This window comes from Carassius carassius, chromosome 42 (assembly GCF_963082965.1).
Source record: "Carassius carassius chromosome 42, fCarCar2.1, whole genome shotgun sequence".
Lineage (NCBI taxonomy): Eukaryota > Metazoa > Chordata > Actinopteri > Cypriniformes > Cyprinidae > Carassius > Carassius carassius.
In genome coordinates this window covers 22,758,910-22,777,515 of record NC_081796.1, presented here as the reverse complement: position 1 = coordinate 22,777,515, position 18,606 = coordinate 22,758,910, and the positions used below count along the sequence as shown (strand labels likewise).

The window sequence follows — 18,606 nt, the reverse complement described above, 5'->3', positions numbered from 1 at the left end:
CGTCAACATCCTACGCATATGGCACCCTCTAGCGTCAATATGAGACACAGATTATGGGTTAAGGTTAGGGTTTGGGTTAGGGTTAGACCGCTAGGAGGCGCCTTCTGGCCCATTTTTATCTGCTTCTAATATTGACGCTAGAGGGTGCCATGTGCGTAGGACGAAATGTCAAAAGGGTCAGTATATGACGCCTCGGGATGAGAACGGTCTGGGTACACCTATAATAAGTGTTTATAATAAGACTATTTTAGATTGCTTCGGAGGTACCTCGGCGGAGTAACCCAGTACCTTTGTGATTCTTCATAGACATAAACAGAGAGAAGTATAGCTCCGGCTACAATGTTCTTCCGCAAGACACAAGCAGTTCTGTTTATTAACTTCTAGAGCGTCAAAAGTTACAGACTGCAGCTTTACAAAAAATTTCTCCAGAATTGCGAGATTTATCTCACAGTTCTGAACTTATATCTCACAATTCTTTATATCATAATTGCAAGAAAAAAGTCGGCATTGTGAGATGAAATGTGCAATTACCTTTTATTTTATCATATGCTGAAACAAGTCAAGACAGTTATTTCTGCAATAAATTATCACAGAAATCATGGGCCATTTTTTTTGTACAATATAAACACTGATGTCTACTGTAGAGATCAAAATACAAAATATTTTTTAATACAAAAAGATTGTATAATTACACTGTTATTTTTATATAATTACACTGTATAATTACAATGTTTCAATTAAATAAATATTTTTAGATAGGCTGCAGGACTTAACCTAGCAAACATGGAACATTTTCAGAACTTTGGCTAATGTTCCGACAGGTCTCTCTCAACATTTTCCTGAAAAATTTTAGATGTTCGTCTAACATTAAAAATGCCTTTTTTACATTTTAAAAACTATGTTTGAGCATTCAGTTATTAGTAAAAAGTTCATAGAACCCATTTTTGTTAGCTGGGAACACTTTAGTAAAATACATGTTATTTTGCTTAGTTTTCATGATACAGATTCGTGGAAGAAAATTGTGATTCTCCTTTTTTCCAGAATCGTGCAGCTCTAGAATAGATGTACTTTATATAATTGATTTTATATTGTACATTTTCAAGAGCACAATTAAAAGCTCAAGGCCAGTATTGGAGATCCACAGTACTAGAATTCCCTATTGTATCACTGACAGCACTGTCACAAGCAATGCATGCATTCGGGGAACATGGAGGCATCTGATGCTTCGTAAACAAGTGATTGTCTGTGGTGGCAGAGATCAGGACAGTACACACACTGCCCCTCTCTTTCCTACTTTGATGTTATCAGTTGTGACAGTGCTGTGGAACTGTTTGGATGGGGATGTGATACACGGCTCTCCATGCTTATCAAATCTCCCAGAGAGGAGCCTATTAACTCAGAGCAAAGTGTGCCATGTAGCTTAAAGGGACTTGTCTGTTCCAATTTCCCTAATATCTCTATTTGTTGTCGGAGTGTAAAAAAGTCTGCTGTGCTCTGTTAGGGTGAGTGATGGTAAAAGCACATTTGTCATGGCTTCTCTCTGAGTACTACACTCTCTCTGTCTGTGTGCCTTGAAAAAGCCATGGAAGCTTGGTTTCCACCATGACAAAAAAAAAAGTTCTTAAATATATAAACTCAGGATTATGAGATATAAACCCTCAATTCTGAGAAAAAATACATAAAAATCTGAATTGTGAGGTGCAAAATTCTGAAAATCTTTCTTACAATTTCGAGTTTATAACTCAAAATTCTAAATATATCTCAAAGTTATGACGTTTGTTCTCTGAATTCTGAATTATCTCACAATTCTGACTTGTTTCTCAGAAAAAAAAAGTTTAAATTGTGAGATATGAATCAAAAATTTTGAGAGAATTTTTTTTTTTTCATTGCGAAATTAGTTTTTTTTTAACAACCAGATAAAATCCTGGTTTCTTATAATTTGCACCTGTCTGATCATGCCTGTCAGTGTTCATATTCATCTCTTATAAATACATGGCACACTTTCAGATACTGTTGAAAATGTCACAAAAATGTTCTACTCCACTTCAAAGTGTTACAGTATTTCCATGCTATTGTTTTCTTTGCCTGTATTCTCAGCCACCCGTCCTGATAATTGCCATTGGTGTGATTTGTGCTCACTTTGGTGAGACATTTTGGTAAGAAAGTGTCTAATAAAGACAAAAGTAGTTACTTATAGCACCATTTCAAAATCTTTTACAATCTCTTATTGGTTTTCTAAAGAAAAAGCCCTTTTCCTGATTGCTTTGTGACCACTTGTAGTAACTAATAACTTAACCAGTTACCTTCTTTCTCTTTACAAACCATTAACAGACCTGTATTGAATCTGAACACCTTTCCTGCATGGTTTTTGCACTGGTTTTGAGGGAAGCTCTGTAAAATAGATATGATCATGTAAAAATATGTTAATAAAAGCATTAATATAATCAAACATGTAAACTTGCTAAATATTTTCATAATTTTAACAATGAGTCCGTAGAAATCTGCAGATTTTATATTTTATAAATTCCACAGAAATAGAGACATTGGCCTAAATACAATAGGATTTTTGTTTCTGAGTAAACTGAGCAGCAACCTTTAATGTTGGCCATTTCATTTATTGACAGAGTTTTGATACATTTTAAATCAAACATGATTGGATGTGATGATGTTTGATTTATTAATTAATTTTAACAGTAGCATTTTCATCAGAAACACAAGAGTTTGTAACTCTTAACTATATTTTGATTTATTTTAGCTTTGAGCTAAAAGCATACTGGCCTTTTAAGCATTATCACCAGTGTTGTTATTAACTAAAAATATAACTTTTAAGAAATATTTTTGTTCATTTAAATAAACCTGGAATAAAATATAACCATTAGACAATAAAAAATTAATAAAAAAATATAAAATTAAATACATTAAAGCTAAAGAGAAAATTAAAGGCACATAAAAATGACTTTAACCAAAAGTACAATGAAACTAAAAACATATAAAAGCTATTTCAAAATATGAATAAATACCATAATAATATATAAATAATGCTACAGTAACACTGAATACCACACGAGCAGGAGTTTTGTATTAATGCACATTAATGTTCAGATGCTGATATTCAGACCAACAGCACGGCTGCAAGTGTGATATTGCTTTTATACAACAGTTGTTAGTAACTTACATTTCAGATTCGATATTGCAAGTTACTCTGTTTATTGCTTCACTAACTTCAGTAGTTTCAAATAAAGTTACAGGCGAATTTATGATATATCCCATTCATTTCCATGTGTAACATAACACTGCTTACATTTTAACTGCATGAGCATTGTTGAAAATGAAGTCAAAAAGTCAAAGAGCAGCTATTCTTCCTGGCAATGACAAGTAAACCAGACTAATAGGGAACATCTCAGGCTGTTTTTACCAGAGTTTAGTCATCTGAATTTTTAAAGCACATACATGTGTTGCAGACTGACAGACTGACGGACAGACAGGTGTATGAATGTGTCTAGACTAAAAACACAGATCACAGGCCCTGAGACATCGATGTCCTGGTGTCTTTCTCATTCCATGACTCATTGCTTTGAGACAAGACAAGACAGATGTCAAATCACAGCCTTGCCATCACAAGTGCTTGTGGCTTCTGTCCATCACAGTGGATGTGGGGTCAAACAGGAAACAAACTGGCACCATGAAATAAAAACCAGTGCACAAGGCAGTCTTGGGAATAAAGTGAAATTTGGACAGGCTAGACAAGCCAATCAGGGGCCACACAACCCTAATGGGCTCCTGTTCCTATAGTCGGCATGACAACACAGAGCCTGACACATTTACAATGACATGATGCTTCAGTTCGGTCTTCTCTGACAGAAAGGAAGTGACAGAGAGGAAGAGACTCTCATTGGTTTCTTGCTTATCAGTGGAGTTGTAACTGTGTCATGCTTCAACACAACCAAATAACCCAACTGAGCCAATCATAAGAGTCTAAAATATTCTGTAGCCAGAGGAAATGACATCATGTCACTATGAGAACGTGCACAGACAGATCCCTAGCAACATCATCTTGAGCTGCGACATCAAAGGCAGAAGACAGGAAAAAACATTTACGAAGAGCCTTCCAGAAAAGCATCTACTATAATATTATGAGATATTAGCGATATATGTTGGAAAACATTTGATTTGATTCGAATATACAGTGTTTGCTCCACCGCTTGTCAGAAGCGGTACTCCACACTGCTGAATCTTTAGTGCAACTGCAAACGAAACCATATTTTAGTTGTGTATGTGAATTTGCAGACAGTGTTGAATTTGATGTAATAGAAGACTGTGTACAATGTGGAATGGCAAAAAAACGTCTTTCTGTTGAGTTTTTCTCATGGGTTACACATGTAAACATCATAAAATGCGAAAGGGTATGTTTCTGAACATTGACTTGGTCCTTTTTAGTGAATTATAAACATAAAGCATGACTAGGGTAATTTGATTCTGCAACAATTAAATCTTATGAACAATTCTTTTTTTTAGTGTAGTCATACTACATTATCAGTTTCCATCGACAAACATTTGATCACATCAAAAATTAGAGTTTAAATCAGTGTAACAATTTCTTTGATGAACTGAATTGATCAGACCTTTTACTGACTGAACGACTCACTGAACTGAACATTTTGGACACCATGTAATGGCATAGAAAAATGTTTGTGTCAGCAGACCTATACTGTTTTCAATCTGTAAGTCCAGCTAACCATCCAATAAAATAAAGATACATAAACAGAGAGTTTAGAACATACTGTAGAAAAAAAAAGGACATGAAGAGCAAGCAAGCGTTTGACGGCAAATGACATCACCACTCCCCCAGTGTTCCTTCTTTCTTCACTTATCCATGGAAAGATTGAAGTAAAGTCACTAGCCACAGAAGAAGATAAATCAGTTGTGACATTTCTGGATGGAACGTTTTGCATTTAATTAGCGTGAGACACGCTGGAGAATGCTGAATTATCTGAAGACATGCCTGCGTAACGCAGCAGTCAGGTTGTCTGTTAAGATGCTCTGCGATCAGTTATCAGGACGCACTGTCCATTTATTCTGTGTGTTCACTTAATTTCGCTCAACTGCCCCTTGTAAGGCGCCGGGCATCTGATACCTAATTATTTGGCAGCTAGCTGAAGCTACCGGATCTCAGCCAAAGCCTTGATTCTGCTAACAAAATCCACTTTCTATCCTGAACGTCTGATAGCTTAACCGGTTTAGCAGTTCTGATGAGCATAGGCTCATTAATCTGGTAGACAAGGCAAAGAGTTACACAGTGGGAATCTTATCTTGTTTCAAACACTCTTCTGGGTAGATCGAAAACACCTCATAAAACTGGCCTGGAATAATATTTGGCACAGAGGATGGATCATTACATGACCCCTCAGGCCTGCGAACAGGGAGAAGTATTGAGTTTGGGGGTCCCAATGGCCGTGTATCTTTGCTTGCTCTTCTTTGGTGTATAAGAACTATAGAGCTGGATAATAGGGGATCTGAAGCTTCCTGTAAGGGAGGTTTATTGATCACGACCGCGGTCAGACCCCTATTTGTCCAGCTGGTATTAAATGCTCCCACCACTCTATATTTAAAGGTTGATAAAAAATACATGGACTGTGGCAGTAATGGTTTATATAACAGAACTCAGACGATTAAGCCATCCTTTTAATGTGTGTGTACACAGAAGGTCAGTGTATTTCCCTTCAGATGTATCCTTTGCCCTGTTCATGAAGACAGATGTGGAAAGACAGCAGAGGAGGGAATGATTCAAGAACGATTGAGGGAATGATTCGTTGATTCACTGATATCACAAAAAAGATACTCACTGTTTGTCAGTTACTGGTTTAATGGTGCAACCAAAACAAAGGCTGCATCTGAATTGCCTCCTATTTTCTCATTCACTATATACCCCTATGTAAAATATATGTCAGGGTTTTGTACTGTCACTTTGTTTTATGTTTGTTTCTTGTGTCTAGTGTCAGTACATGGCCTTGTTAGTTATTTTCTCGGCCATGTGCTCCTTTAGTCCCTCCTCTTTTTTTCCTCTTTATCACACCCTCTTGTTACCCTAGTTGGTATAATTGTGCTCACCTGTCCCTCATTTATTTTCCTCCCTATTTATAGTGCACCTTACTCTTTTGTGTTTGCTGGTCTGTTGTCATTCTCACCCCCTCTGTCTGTGGATGTGTCCGAATATGTGTCCGTGGCTCCCTGTCTGGTTGGTCTTGTGCCCTTGTTTTGTCTAGTCCTTGTGATTCTATGTTCTTGACTTGCTCCTTGTTTTAGTCATTTGTGTGTTCTTGCCCTTTTCTTTAATTTGTAATGTTTAGTTTTCTAGTCTTGATTCTTGGTTTTGTTTTGATCATTCTCTTAAGTTGGTTGAATTGGTAATTTCTTATTTTGTTACTTTACTTTTAGTTCGTTGGTTTAGATTCTTTGTGTTGGATTTAACTTGTGTTTTTGTGGAGCTTTGTCCTGTCTAGTCTTGTGTTTGGGTTCCTGACCTGTCCCCATGTGTCCTTCTACCAGCCTGGCGTCTGGTCTGTCTCCAGAGTCAGTGGTCCACAAGTTTCTGAGCTCTGCTCTATGGTGCCTTCTCTATCAGCCTGGTCTTGCTGCCCCCTCTGTTGCACAAGTATTCTGCCAGTTGTTTCCTGAAGCCTTCCCAGTGGCCTTCCCTAGCTGTTCTGTTTGTTCCTGTTGTGGTATCTGGTGCACTTCACTACCTCTTCTATCAGTCTGTCTTGTCAATAAAACCGTGTTATCTCTCAGTGCAATTGGGTCCTCCTTCCCAGATCCCTGACTATATATGTATTTATTTTGTACATTACTCCACTAATACCAATGGGATTAAATGAGTGCACTACATAATGTCCACTATGGTTTCGAACACCTCTGTAATTGGCGATCCCATCAAATAGTGCATCAGTGTTGGATATAGCCAAGCCAATTCTTAAAAGTATTTCATAAGTGAACGAGCTCCATCGCACACCTGTAAGTAATAGGTGCATAGAAAAATAAGACCAGGTAGGTCGTTTCAACATATAAGGAACTCCCGCACACTATCTTAACTTGCAAAATAAATTTTAATCGCACAACGTTTCGGTCACCCGACCTTCATCAGGACTCCTGTTAAGATAGTGTGCGGGAGTTCCTTATGTTAAAAGTATTTTATGAAATGGCGATTTCATATGAGTTTTCATTATGTGATTAATATGGAAACCTATTTTTAGAAGAAGAGCAAGCATGGTCTATCAGTGGGGTGTAAACAGATCACATGAAAACATACAATTAATGAATTGGCCAAAAATTTAATAAAAACATGCTGCGTAAAGGGGGTGATTTTGGACACAGCCAAACGGTCAATGAATGAAGCAGTGAGAGCTCTCTTTAGTGAGCTGAATCAAAACACTGAGATTATTTAAAATCTCTAGCACTATTGAAAAAGCCTGGGTAAAGCAAGTCAGTTCAGTTGCCGGACATCTCGGTGATTCCTCTGCCCAGCTATTTATGTAGGCAAGTTATGTTCCAGAAACCTTTCAAATGAGCAATACAATCTGATAAACGTATGATTCAAATATCTATATATATTCCTTGTCATCTTAGTTAACCATGCATGCATGGCACTAAATGCACAAATTTAGCTTGGCTGACACTTTCAAGTGAGACTGTATGGTAAAGTGCACACTTGTTAAGCGAAGGGTCTCAACTAGGTAAATTTTAAGGTGCCACAAACATTTAATTTTAAAAGCTGAAAAATCTTTTTTTAATATCTCAATGTAATATCTCAATAATACTAAATTAACACTGATCTCTAAATACGCTCAGGCTCCTCCTTCAATGTAAATAGATTTTTCACCCCTTTTATAATCAGCCACGTGGAAATCATAATTTCACACACTTAGAAAGGTATAGATCACCTCTCCTCAAAAGCTGCGTGATTTGAGTTATCATTCATCAGTACCGTATGATGTCAGAAGTGTTGCCCTCTTCAGTGTCCCACTGGATGTCTGCTCTCAGGCGAAACAACGAGAGAGACAGAGCTAACATGTGGCTCTTGAGACATGGTGGAGATGAAAACAAACACCAAATGTAGTTTCTATGGGTCTGTTATATGACCATTTGAAAGAGCAGCAGACTTGAGACAGGACACAGACAGATTAGAAGCTCAGAGCCAGTGGGCATGATGGGTTATGAAACAAGTACAGAACTCAGTGTTCATCGTTGCTTCTCCATTGAGAAGCTTGTGTATTTTTCATGTGTCATATGCTGCGGGGATCAATGCAAGTAATTAATACATTTTGGTGTGCACACATACACACGCTTTATAACCAACAAATGTTTTTTGTTGCATCACTTGACACTATCTTTTCTTTCACTGTTGTAAATTTTATATAAAAAGGTGTCTGTTCAACCCCAGACAGATGCAAACCAACAGGAGATTATCTTTGTCTTCCTCGTTATCTTTCTCTATCGTCAGTGCTTCTTCTCCAGCCCTCTGGGCAACAGTGATGAATAAAGATGGCTCATATAAGTTTCGATCACCATGGAAACGCAGCACTGCCAGGATTTAAGAGAAAGAAGCTGACACCCAAATCTGTGAGGAATGTTCCGGCACGCTCCAGAGGAGCGCAGTACAGATATGCCTCTCTCTCCTCCTGTGAAAAACACACTCTTTAATGCTGCCATGCTGCCCAGAGGAAGTGTGCATGTGCTCTTGAGTTTTCTAGGCAATAGAGGGATGGTGATTTTTAGAAGAAGATGGAAGTGATGTGCTCTCAGGATAATTGTGGCTTTTAAAGCTGGTACGGAAGAACCAGGAAAGGCTGGGAATGTGAATCTTTCTCTTAAATGCATCATAATCTACACTTTGTCCACTCTTACAGTCTCTTGCAAAAAAAATATATGGCCAAGATGGCCAAGACTTCATTACATAGAAGTCTTAAAGGTACAGTAGCAAAAATTCTGCATTTAAGGGTAAATCAGAGGGTGGAAAAAGTCATAAAAGGCTAAATAATATTTATTTGCCACTACAAACTTGAGATAAATAGAGAATAAATAGAATTTTTTTTATAAATGAGATAAATGAACATAAATGAATTTTTGGTGCACAAACATATATAGAAGTTAAAATTATGGTAGCAATTTTTTTATTTAATTGTAAGGGTCAAAGATAGGGTGGCTAAAGTAATTAAAAGCCAAATTATATTTAACTGGAGAAAATACTGGAGAAAAAAACTTAGCAACATTAAGTAATTTTATTATATATTAGATATTATAATAAAATCAGAGGTTTATCTCTGTCCTGTCTCTCTCTCTCTCTCTCTCTGTGTGTGTGTGTGTGTGTGTGTGTGTGTGTGTGTGTGTGTGTGTGTGAATTATCTGGTTGATTAGCTCCTTGCACTAGTCAAGTCATCAAGACTCTATAATGCTCCTCAAAAAATGTATTACTGAATTGAACATGTAATCAATATGTATGAGAGGAAAGAAAAAGTAGAGACTATTGTGTGTGTGCACACATTTGTGACACAAGCAAAAAAGAAAGAATCTACACAAACAGAAAAAAAAATCATGTTTGTTTTGCCTCAAAAAAAAAAAAACTTAAGGAAACTGTAAACTTCTGTTCAGTCTGCAGATCAGTAAGTCCTTCTCTCTGCTCAAGTCTGTGGATTTATTGTGTGCTGAAAGCAGGGATTCTCAATCTCTTCTCAGCCTGGAGTCTTTAGTCTCATCTCCCCTCATCTCACTCTGAGCCTCTGCAGCAGATCCATGACTTCATGGGCTGTCTGAGTGATGTTCTCTCCACGCTTCTGAGAATCAGACTTCTTGTTTTTCTATCCTTCCTTTATTAAATAATACGTTACAGAGTTGGAAAACCCCCTCGGTGTGTCATAAGAAACAGATCTCTACAAACTTCAAGTCAAATATATGGCCAATGAAACCCTATATTTGGGAAGATATACAGCAGAATACTCTCGAGCACTGTAAAAATAAATATTCATTAGATCATTTGAGATAGCTACAGTAAATGAATGCAAGTATCTTAACATAACTTTGTAGGATTTTATACTTTAATTCCTATGCTATTAAAGTTAATTCAGTCCTGAAAGATCAGTGCAGAAATAACTTAACAAACTAATATCACTGCAGCACACGCACAACAGGTGGAGACAAGTGACTGTTTTTTATGAATGAGTTATTCATTCAACCAATTAGTTAAAAAATGTTGAGTCACTGAATCATTCACCTAAATGGTTCGTTTAAATAATAACCAATATAAGTAGATATTTAATTATAGAACACTTTCCAATTGTCTCATATTCTGTAAAATGTTTAAAAGTAAAATCAATGCTTTAAAAGCCCTTCTATTACACTCTTAACAGAACTAAACCTATCAAATACTGTGAGTATTTGGCATCCGTAAGTCATGAGGACACTCATAGCATACTAATAATGACATTTATGCATTTAGCAGACGCGTTTATCCAAAGCGACTTACAGTTCATTCAGGCATTTTTTTTCAGTATGTGTGTTTGCTGGGAACTGAACCCATGACCATGTTTGACGCTGCTAACGCAATGCTCTACCACTGAGCCACAGGAACATAATGAACCAGATGTCATGATTTCACATACAAAAAAATATACATTGAAAGTTTGTGAAGCACTCTAAATCCTTGTGCAAACAAATGAAACAAAACTACATGGCATGCTCATCTGCTCAAATCCTTAAAACCCCTCCCGTTCTTAACCAGCCGTCTCATCCAGAACAGGTTTAACTACACCTGCCTTCATTTCCTTATGTATGCCCTTATTTTTGCACTGATAATCTGTGAGCTATGAGAAAGATTCAACCTCGTAGTTATAGTGTGGATGAGCAGTTCACCATTAAAGGCAAGAGAAGCAGGTGTAAAGACATCAGGTATGTGTATTGCAAAACAAATTTGTAAAAATGGTTTGATATAAACTGCATTAAATCAAAACCCCTATCATGCTTATATTATGTTTGTATCTATTTCAAAGCTTATTCTATTCAATGTTCTGCAAACCTATGAAATCATTGCTCACTTAACTCAGAACTTAACTCAGAACTGATCATGGGAGCTTCAGAGAGCAAGGAGAAGATGTATTGCACCAGATACCTGAACGGAAAAGGTCCTCCGCCGCTGACTGAGACAGGTGAATTTCTGAGCACTTCCTGACACTTCACTTGCTTCCCCTTTTGTAAATTGCTTTGGATAAAAGCGTCTGCTAAATGCATAAATGGAAATGGAATTTTTATTTTATTTATTTTTTTATATATTTAGATTTTAAATTCTATCGCAATATTTAAGACAAAAATATTTGGACACTTTGTGGTTGTCAAACATTAGTGGAACAAGTTCATACAGTAATTAATGTAATAAACTATACCTGGTTACTCTGCACACATGTGTGAACTTGATGAGAAAGACTTACATTATTCATATTAATGCCAGTTAATATTTTCTATATTTAAAACAATCCCACCAGCGTGATTAGAATGTTAGGTGCATCATTTCATCAGCTGCTAAATTCAAATCTGTGTTCGCTGGCTGGCACTGAGCCAGAGACAGACACGTTTTTTTACAGCTCTGCATTATAACCAATCACACACGATGGTGTTGAGCTTATGAATGCAATGACCAATCAGATGTGTTCGGATGAGTCATCGCTAAAATGACTTTGTATTCTTCACTCGCTAGCTGACTGAATACCTCTTTCTGGCGTATTGGTAATGAACACCACTGCAACGACTTGTGCTTCCACGCTGAACGTGCATCTCATATATAAAAATTATTTTAGGGGGCCCTTGGCTTTTAGGGGCCCAAGGCCGTCATCTATCTTTGCCTAATAGTTAAGTCCCCCTCTGATGATTAGTAGCCTAACTTGCATAGTTTTGATTCACATTAACTTTTAATGTAAAATTCACATTAAATATAAACTCAGTTGTATTAAAAATATATTATGGCATAACACCCATAGTCTGTTAATTAACTCGTGCCTCCTCAAAAATAATGAGTGCATGACACCCCTGCAATGAACCTGTTAGTTAAAAATAATAAAAAATAAGCTCAGGGAAGTTATATTAGTTCTTTAGTGTATGTTATATTCTATGGCTATTCAAACAGATGATCCAGAATCAAACAACCCCAAAAAGAACTCACTGATAAAACAAGGAAACCAGCCAGATGGAGGGCAGATGAATTGGAAAATCGAAAGACGGAGTTTGCCGGGACATTCTGACTGTGACACAATTCAAATCCTCTTTCAATTTGATGATGGAATCCAGTCGGTGAGTTCATGATGTGCTCTTATCTTTAACTGTATCACTTTAACATTGTTTTAGTATCAAGGTCAATTGACCCACCTTTTCAGTGTATCACTGACAACTCTAAAACATCTCAGTTATCCGTCTTTCTGCTCTGTGGAATCTTGTCCAGCCTGTTTCTTATTCACTTCCAAGGGGCAAATGAAGACACTGACGGACATGTGCTGATAACTACCGAAATCCCCTATTACGATAGGCACGAATGCCTGAAGTGTTTCCTGCGCTGTGCTTTAGCTTTCATACAGTGGCCATCAGATTTTTATTTTTATTTTTAATCAGATGAGATGAGATGTTTTTCATGTGAATGTATAACTTGAAAAACAGCTTTACTATAGTGCCATCTAAGTTTTACTTTTGTTTTAGGCATGTAAATAAATTATTATAAATATTGCATTTATACATTCTTTAAGAAATATATTATTTTTAATATCATCTGTAATTCATAATTTTTCTAAATAATTAATTTAAATGTATATATATATTTATGACTGAAGGCGAGTATCGTTGATATTACTGATGTCTCTAGGAAATAGTTTTTGTTTTTGTTGTTGTTGTTTTTTATTTTACTTTTGTTCTTATATTTAGCCATTGACTATAGCCATTCTGCATATAGTATAATTTAAAGCTATCAATTCTAACATTTATTTGACTTAATAAAAGTTATCAAACTCTAAATTCTAAATTAAATATAGCTGAATCCATAAAGCTACAAAAGTTATTGATTTCCCCCTTTTTTTCTTTTGTTCTTTAATTAACAGACATCACAGCAGCTGGGTTATTAGGTTATTTTGGCTGCTTTAAGGGTCGCTGCTGCTGAACGTGACGCGGATCTGACATTTATCATATTTTCTCACAACTCTTTACCTTTTCTGACTTCATTCTAATAATATACAGTGCACCGCCGCATTTAGGTGTGCAACTGTAGAGCAAGTGCTACGAGCACAGTATAACAGCTGACCATTTTTACTGGCCTGACAACTACTGAACTACTGAACAACATTGCGGTGGCCAGCCCTAGCTCCACCCCTGTGTTAATTGCATTAAATGTATTTAACGCATTAAGCAAAAATAAAAAAAAAAATAAAAAAAATAATTGCATGGGTTAGCGAGTTAATTTTGACAGCACTAAAATATATTTAATTTACAGTCAAATATCACACATTTGTTTCAAACTCATGTTACCTGCACAAGCACAGTTGCTCAGTGTGTTGTAGCATGTGCATTAACCCCTACGTAGACTGTGGCTCTGATACTTTTTGTATTGATTTTTGAATTAAAATAGATTTATAACTTCATTTAAGTATGCAAATGATCAACTAAAGTAACTCGCCCTGCAGGACAAGCATCCTCACCCAGGACACAGCTACTATGGCACTGAATGTGTGGCCTACCTGCCTCAGAACACCACAGGGACCAAGATCCTCCGGCTACTGGAGCAGGCCTTCGAACACAAGCTGCTGTTCACTGTAGAGGCCAATAGCAGCGGTGAATACTGTGTGAAGCCTGCAGATATACCCCTCAAGACTCTGGACAGCGGCGGACCTGGAAGGTATATAATAATTAGGGTCACCATACAGGCCATTTTTACGTGACACACCCTTGCTAGGATTTCTATATTGTGTTAGCACTGTGCAGATCGTTTGTTGTATGACATTATTTCACGAGAGCTACAGAGAGCAGAGCAGAGCTCCTTATGCTTTCAATCGCCCTTACGGTACTTTGGTGAGAAACAACAATTGGTGCACAGCTTCAAGTTGAACGAGCGAACAAACACATGTGCGTATTTGCATGCTTTGCTCGTTTTCACGTTCTCCTGTGCAATGTGCCACGATTGGTCGATTAAGTACAATACCTGCATGTCATTGGGATGTTCTAGGCAATATAACAATCATGGCCAGGACGTGTACCGTAGAAATGACACATATGGCCACCCTAATAATAATTATAATTAGAAATATGATATGAATTCCAAATAATAGATCAGAGGTCACCACAATTCTTTTGAGTTTAATTATACGTCATTTTTAAATCTGGAAAATATTTACATTGTATTAATTTTGACTGTATTTTTTTTCTACCCATAATTGTTAACTTAAAAATAAATATTTTCAAATTGCCCTACAGAAAGATAAAACATTTGTTTATTTTTATTGAATTATACTATATTCAGATTTGTTCTACTGTAACTACTGTAAAACATTTTAATAATGTTTTAAACAAAATTTATTTGGTCTTTAATCATAATGAAAAATGAAACAATAATATAAATAATAAATATTATAATAAAACGCATGTAAAATAATTCAATAAAATAAGATTTAATTAAAATTCAATTAAATAAGAATAAATAATTCAATTAAGTGCTCTAGAATATTTATTTATTTTATTTTAAATATAATAATCTACTTTAATAAAATAATGTTCTATTGTTTTCGTTTGTTAATTTTACAAAGGTTAATTTAAGTTCATTTGTGTTGAAAAACCATAATAGAAAAGTAATAATTTGGTGAATGTTTTAAAAATCATTATGTTAAACATTTAGGTTCACAAGTTAATTTTGACAGACTTAAAAATATATTTTGTATCATCATGTTTCGTCTATTGCTTCCAAAATTTTCTGCAGACCCTCTGGGGGTCCAACCCGGTCTCACGGCAATTCATACATATTTTACGAAGTGGCTTTTTCATACGAATTAGTACGACCACACTCGTAAAAATTCATATGATTTTTGCCAAATCGTACGTATTTCACGAGTTGCACAATTCGTATGGATTTGTACAAATGACCTACACCTAACCCCGCCCCTATACCTAACCGACACTGGGGTTTAGACAAATCATATAAAATCGTACGAGTGAGGTAGTACAAATTCGTACGAATTAGCTACCTCGTAAAATATGTACAAATTGGTCGTGAGATAGCGTTGGGGGGTCCCCAGACTCCATTTTAGCTTAGTGCACCTTTTAATGTTAAATAGGTTAAATAATAATCCAGTAACTTTCTCTCTCCTGTTTATGTCAGTTCGGGCTATCCAGATCCAACATACTTGAAAACAGTGAAGAATAGTCTCAAGGTCAAAGGGATTAAATGAGAGAGGATGGACTATAATTATCATGACTGTTGTTTCCCAACCTCATCATGACCCTGCATGATCAAAATATGGATATGGATGTGGCATGGAGTTTGACGTCCAAATCTACAGAACATGGTCAAGGCTGATCAGTCTTTATGAGAACCTTTATATGCCAGAAACTGGTGACTTGTGAGATGTAGTGTATTTTCTATTAAACAGAAGAGTTCTAGCATTAAGTAAGGCAGTATTGCATACACTACAAGCAATTGTACAATGTTTCTTTAAAGTGCTTTTAAATAATTTCAAATTAAAATTAAAAACTAATTTAACCACTTTCTGGATTTTATTTTTATCTTATATGAACATCAGTAAATTTTCTTATTTGTATCTGTTATTTTAGGATTATTTATATGTTGTTTATGAATATTGTGAATCACATTTGTGCTTTTGTCATTTTTAATATTTTTAATATTTCTATTAATTTATTGTTCTTTCAATTTTAGCCATCATCAACTTAAAAATATTTTTTTTTCAGTTTTTCATCTATCTATATTTTATTTTTCAGCTTTCAATAAAAATAATGTAATTGCTTTATAAATGAATAAAATAGAGGAATTCAACGTTATCAAAGGCAGCATGCATTGCATTCTCCTCTCCACCTGCTCAGTCCGCAACGCCTGCCAGGTGAAGTCAACACATCTTCTGCAATATTTCCTCCATGCTTGAAATGTGTCTGCACATTGCCGAGTATGAACTTTCCCGGGCTGACGGTGGCCCTCTGTTCTCCTCAAACTGAATTACACACCAGGCTTCATACTCACAATAAAGAGTAATCGGATTGGCAGGCCCCATTAGAGAGGGCTCCATCATCTCCAGGGGCGTTCTTAAACCACTTTCTCGTGGACGCTCCGCCAGGAGTCATCCGTCCCGACTGTCAGCCTCCACCACGACTCTGACAGCTATCAAATCTGCTCCTGCCCCATCCTCCTTCAATCTGAGTGGCTCTCTGCTCCTCCGTCACATCCCCCACTCTCTCCGTTCATGACCCGGAGGATCCAGACTCTGTCTGCATGTTTCACCAACCTGCTTGAGACTACCCTATTCATTTAATTATTTAACACTTACTAACCTCCTTATCTAAGAGCACACACGGCCATTTGTACTACTGTACATGTGCGCGCTTCATATCATCCACTTGTACTGTCGGGATAACAAACACATTGGTTTCTAGTGCAAATAGTTTTAATGTTCAATGCACTTAATGTAAGTTACTGTTAGTGTTCTTTTCTACAGTCTCTAGTTATCCTATTTTCTTATTCAGCTTTTTCCAACACCCCATGATGCTTTGCACGAATTACAGTTCATAACTTCCGTTAAACTCTAAACAATCAGTGGAAGGTTCGCTCTTTTAGGTTAAGCATTTTCAAAAACTAGTATTAGGTGACATTATACTCGTTAAAAGTAAATTCAAAAGTGTAAACGTGCTAACAAAATACTTTTAACACACAAGCTCGATTATTGTTACAGCAATATTACAGACATGTTCAATAACATGTCAGTATTATGTTTCCTTAAAAATCTTCATTAACTGTAAGTGATAATATTTCAAACTGATTTCTGTCATTTTGACATAGCCTAACAAATATTCCATTAGCCTTCCCACTTCTAACAGGGATAAAAAGTGCAAAGTGGAGCCAATTACATTTTAAAGCATCCTTGAGAAATCGAACCTGGAAAGAGATGTATGGATTTGGGAGAAAAACTAGAGATTCATAAAAAATAGTAGGCTAATGCTAATAAGTGCTTTCCAGTTAATTATTCATGGGATATAGGCCTGTTTGAAATTAATCTTAGAGAGCAGAACACAAATGCACAGTATGTTGTCTTTTTTCATACTATTACAGCAGAATAACGCTGAAGTCTCTACTTCTGCTTTGCAAAATAAGCCGGATATCTTAGATATGAAATTGAGGAGAGTTGAATCATCGGTGACTCCTTCCTTTTATCCTCGTTAAGCAACATCAATTTCAAAATGACATTAGAAATGGTTGGCGTTCTTCTCATGAGGGGAGTGTTGGTGGTGTTTTGCCGTGTCTTACCCACTGGGGGGCTGAGTGTTGGTTTGTGCACCGGCTGCTTGTGATGAATGAGCCAAGGGCGTGTTTTCATTAGGCAGCTTAATTTGGAGCACAATTAGACCTCATCCTCTTTTAGAAGACAAAGCAGATTCTAAAGTTGTTAATTAAAAGGCCGAGTTGCAGACAGTGAAGATGGATGTGAACGCGGGGGATCCTCTCCAACAACAACACTGCACTCCAAAGTCAATTCTTCCTTGTCTAACTAGCTGCTGTCCTCTCCCCATCAAAAGCTACAGTAGTCAGTAATCATCACTAGTTTTGTCTCATCTGTTCAGATTTGTTAGTTTCATTTTCTTTCCTTTCTTCTCATCCTGTTCTACTCAACTCCACTGCTCTTCTCTAGTCTCCTTTTCTCTGCTCGTCTCAAATCATCTACATTAGTTTGTGTCTTTTCTAATTTAATTTAGTTTTGTCTCGTATCAGCTCTTTTTGTGCTTGATACTCATTTAGTCTGACCTCCTTTTCTCTCCTCTGCTCTATACTCCAATCTCATCTGGTCTCCTCTGTTGTCCTCTGTCTGTCTCTTTTTGTTATCTCGTCTCAACTAATCTCATGCATGCTCTCTTATCGTCTCCTTTTATCTTTTCTCATCTCATTTCATCTCCTCTTTTGTCTTTTCTAATCTCATTTCTTTCTGCTTTGTTCTGGCCTTGCCACATCTCCTCGGATGTTGTCTTGTCTCATCTCTCCTCCTCTGGTCTCCTTATGTCTCATTTCATCTCCTCCACTCTCTTTGTCTTTTCTCTTTTCTTTATCTCCTTTATTCTTGTCTCACCTCTTTTCTCATCCTTTTCGTCTCCTTTCTTTGTGCCCTGTTCTTATCTCTTCTCATCTTGCCTCATCTTCTCTCTTCTGTTCATCCTCTCTTCTTTCTTCTTGTCTCGTCCTCCCTTTTCTCCTTTTCTTTGCTCTGCTCTCATCTCTTCTCATCTCGCCTCCTCTTGCCTCCTTTTCTCTTTTTTTCCATCTCTTCTCCTCATCTCACATGCTCTCCTCTTGTGTCATCTCGTCTCAGCTAGTTTTTCTGT

The 18,606-nt window shown here is 36.6% G+C and overlaps 1 protein-coding gene across 2 annotated transcripts; it reads left to right on the top strand.

The window, feature by feature from the left end:
• Positions 1–10,800: 10,800 nt before the first annotated feature.
• LOC132124216 (E3 ubiquitin-protein ligase DTX3L-like) lies at positions 10,801–15,699 on the top strand. Of its 2 annotated transcripts, none has more exons than XM_059535129.1 (5): positions 10,801–10,938; positions 11,040–11,195; positions 12,167–12,330; positions 13,704–13,915; positions 15,389–15,699. In XM_059535129.1, exons 2-5 carry the CDS (start codon positions 11,114–11,116, stop codon positions 15,456–15,458), a joined length of 528 nt encoding a protein of 175 aa, XP_059391112.1. In that variant the 5' UTR covers positions 10,801–10,938; positions 11,040–11,113; the 3' UTR covers positions 15,459–15,699. The 2 variants fall into 2 exon arrangements, with proteins under 2 accessions (XP_059391112.1, XP_059391111.1); XM_059535128.1 differs by having other exon boundaries at positions 10,842–10,938; positions 11,106–11,195.
• Positions 15,700–18,606: the final 2,907 nt, after the last annotated feature.

Bases quoted from the DNA above. Each gene is read 5' to 3' on its own strand.
- LOC132124216 (XM_059535128.1), top strand. From the start codon at position 10,890: ATGAGCAGTTCACCATTAAAGGCAAGAGAAGCAGGTGTAAAGACATCA. The intron at 12,331-13,703 runs GTGAGTTCATGA...CTCGCCCTGCAG, and splicing joins TTGATGATGGAATCCAGTCG to GACAAGCATCCTCACCCAGG. The intron at 13,916-15,388 runs GTATATAATAAT...TGTTTATGTCAG, and splicing joins GACAGCGGCGGACCTGGAAG to TTCGGGCTATCCAGATCCAA.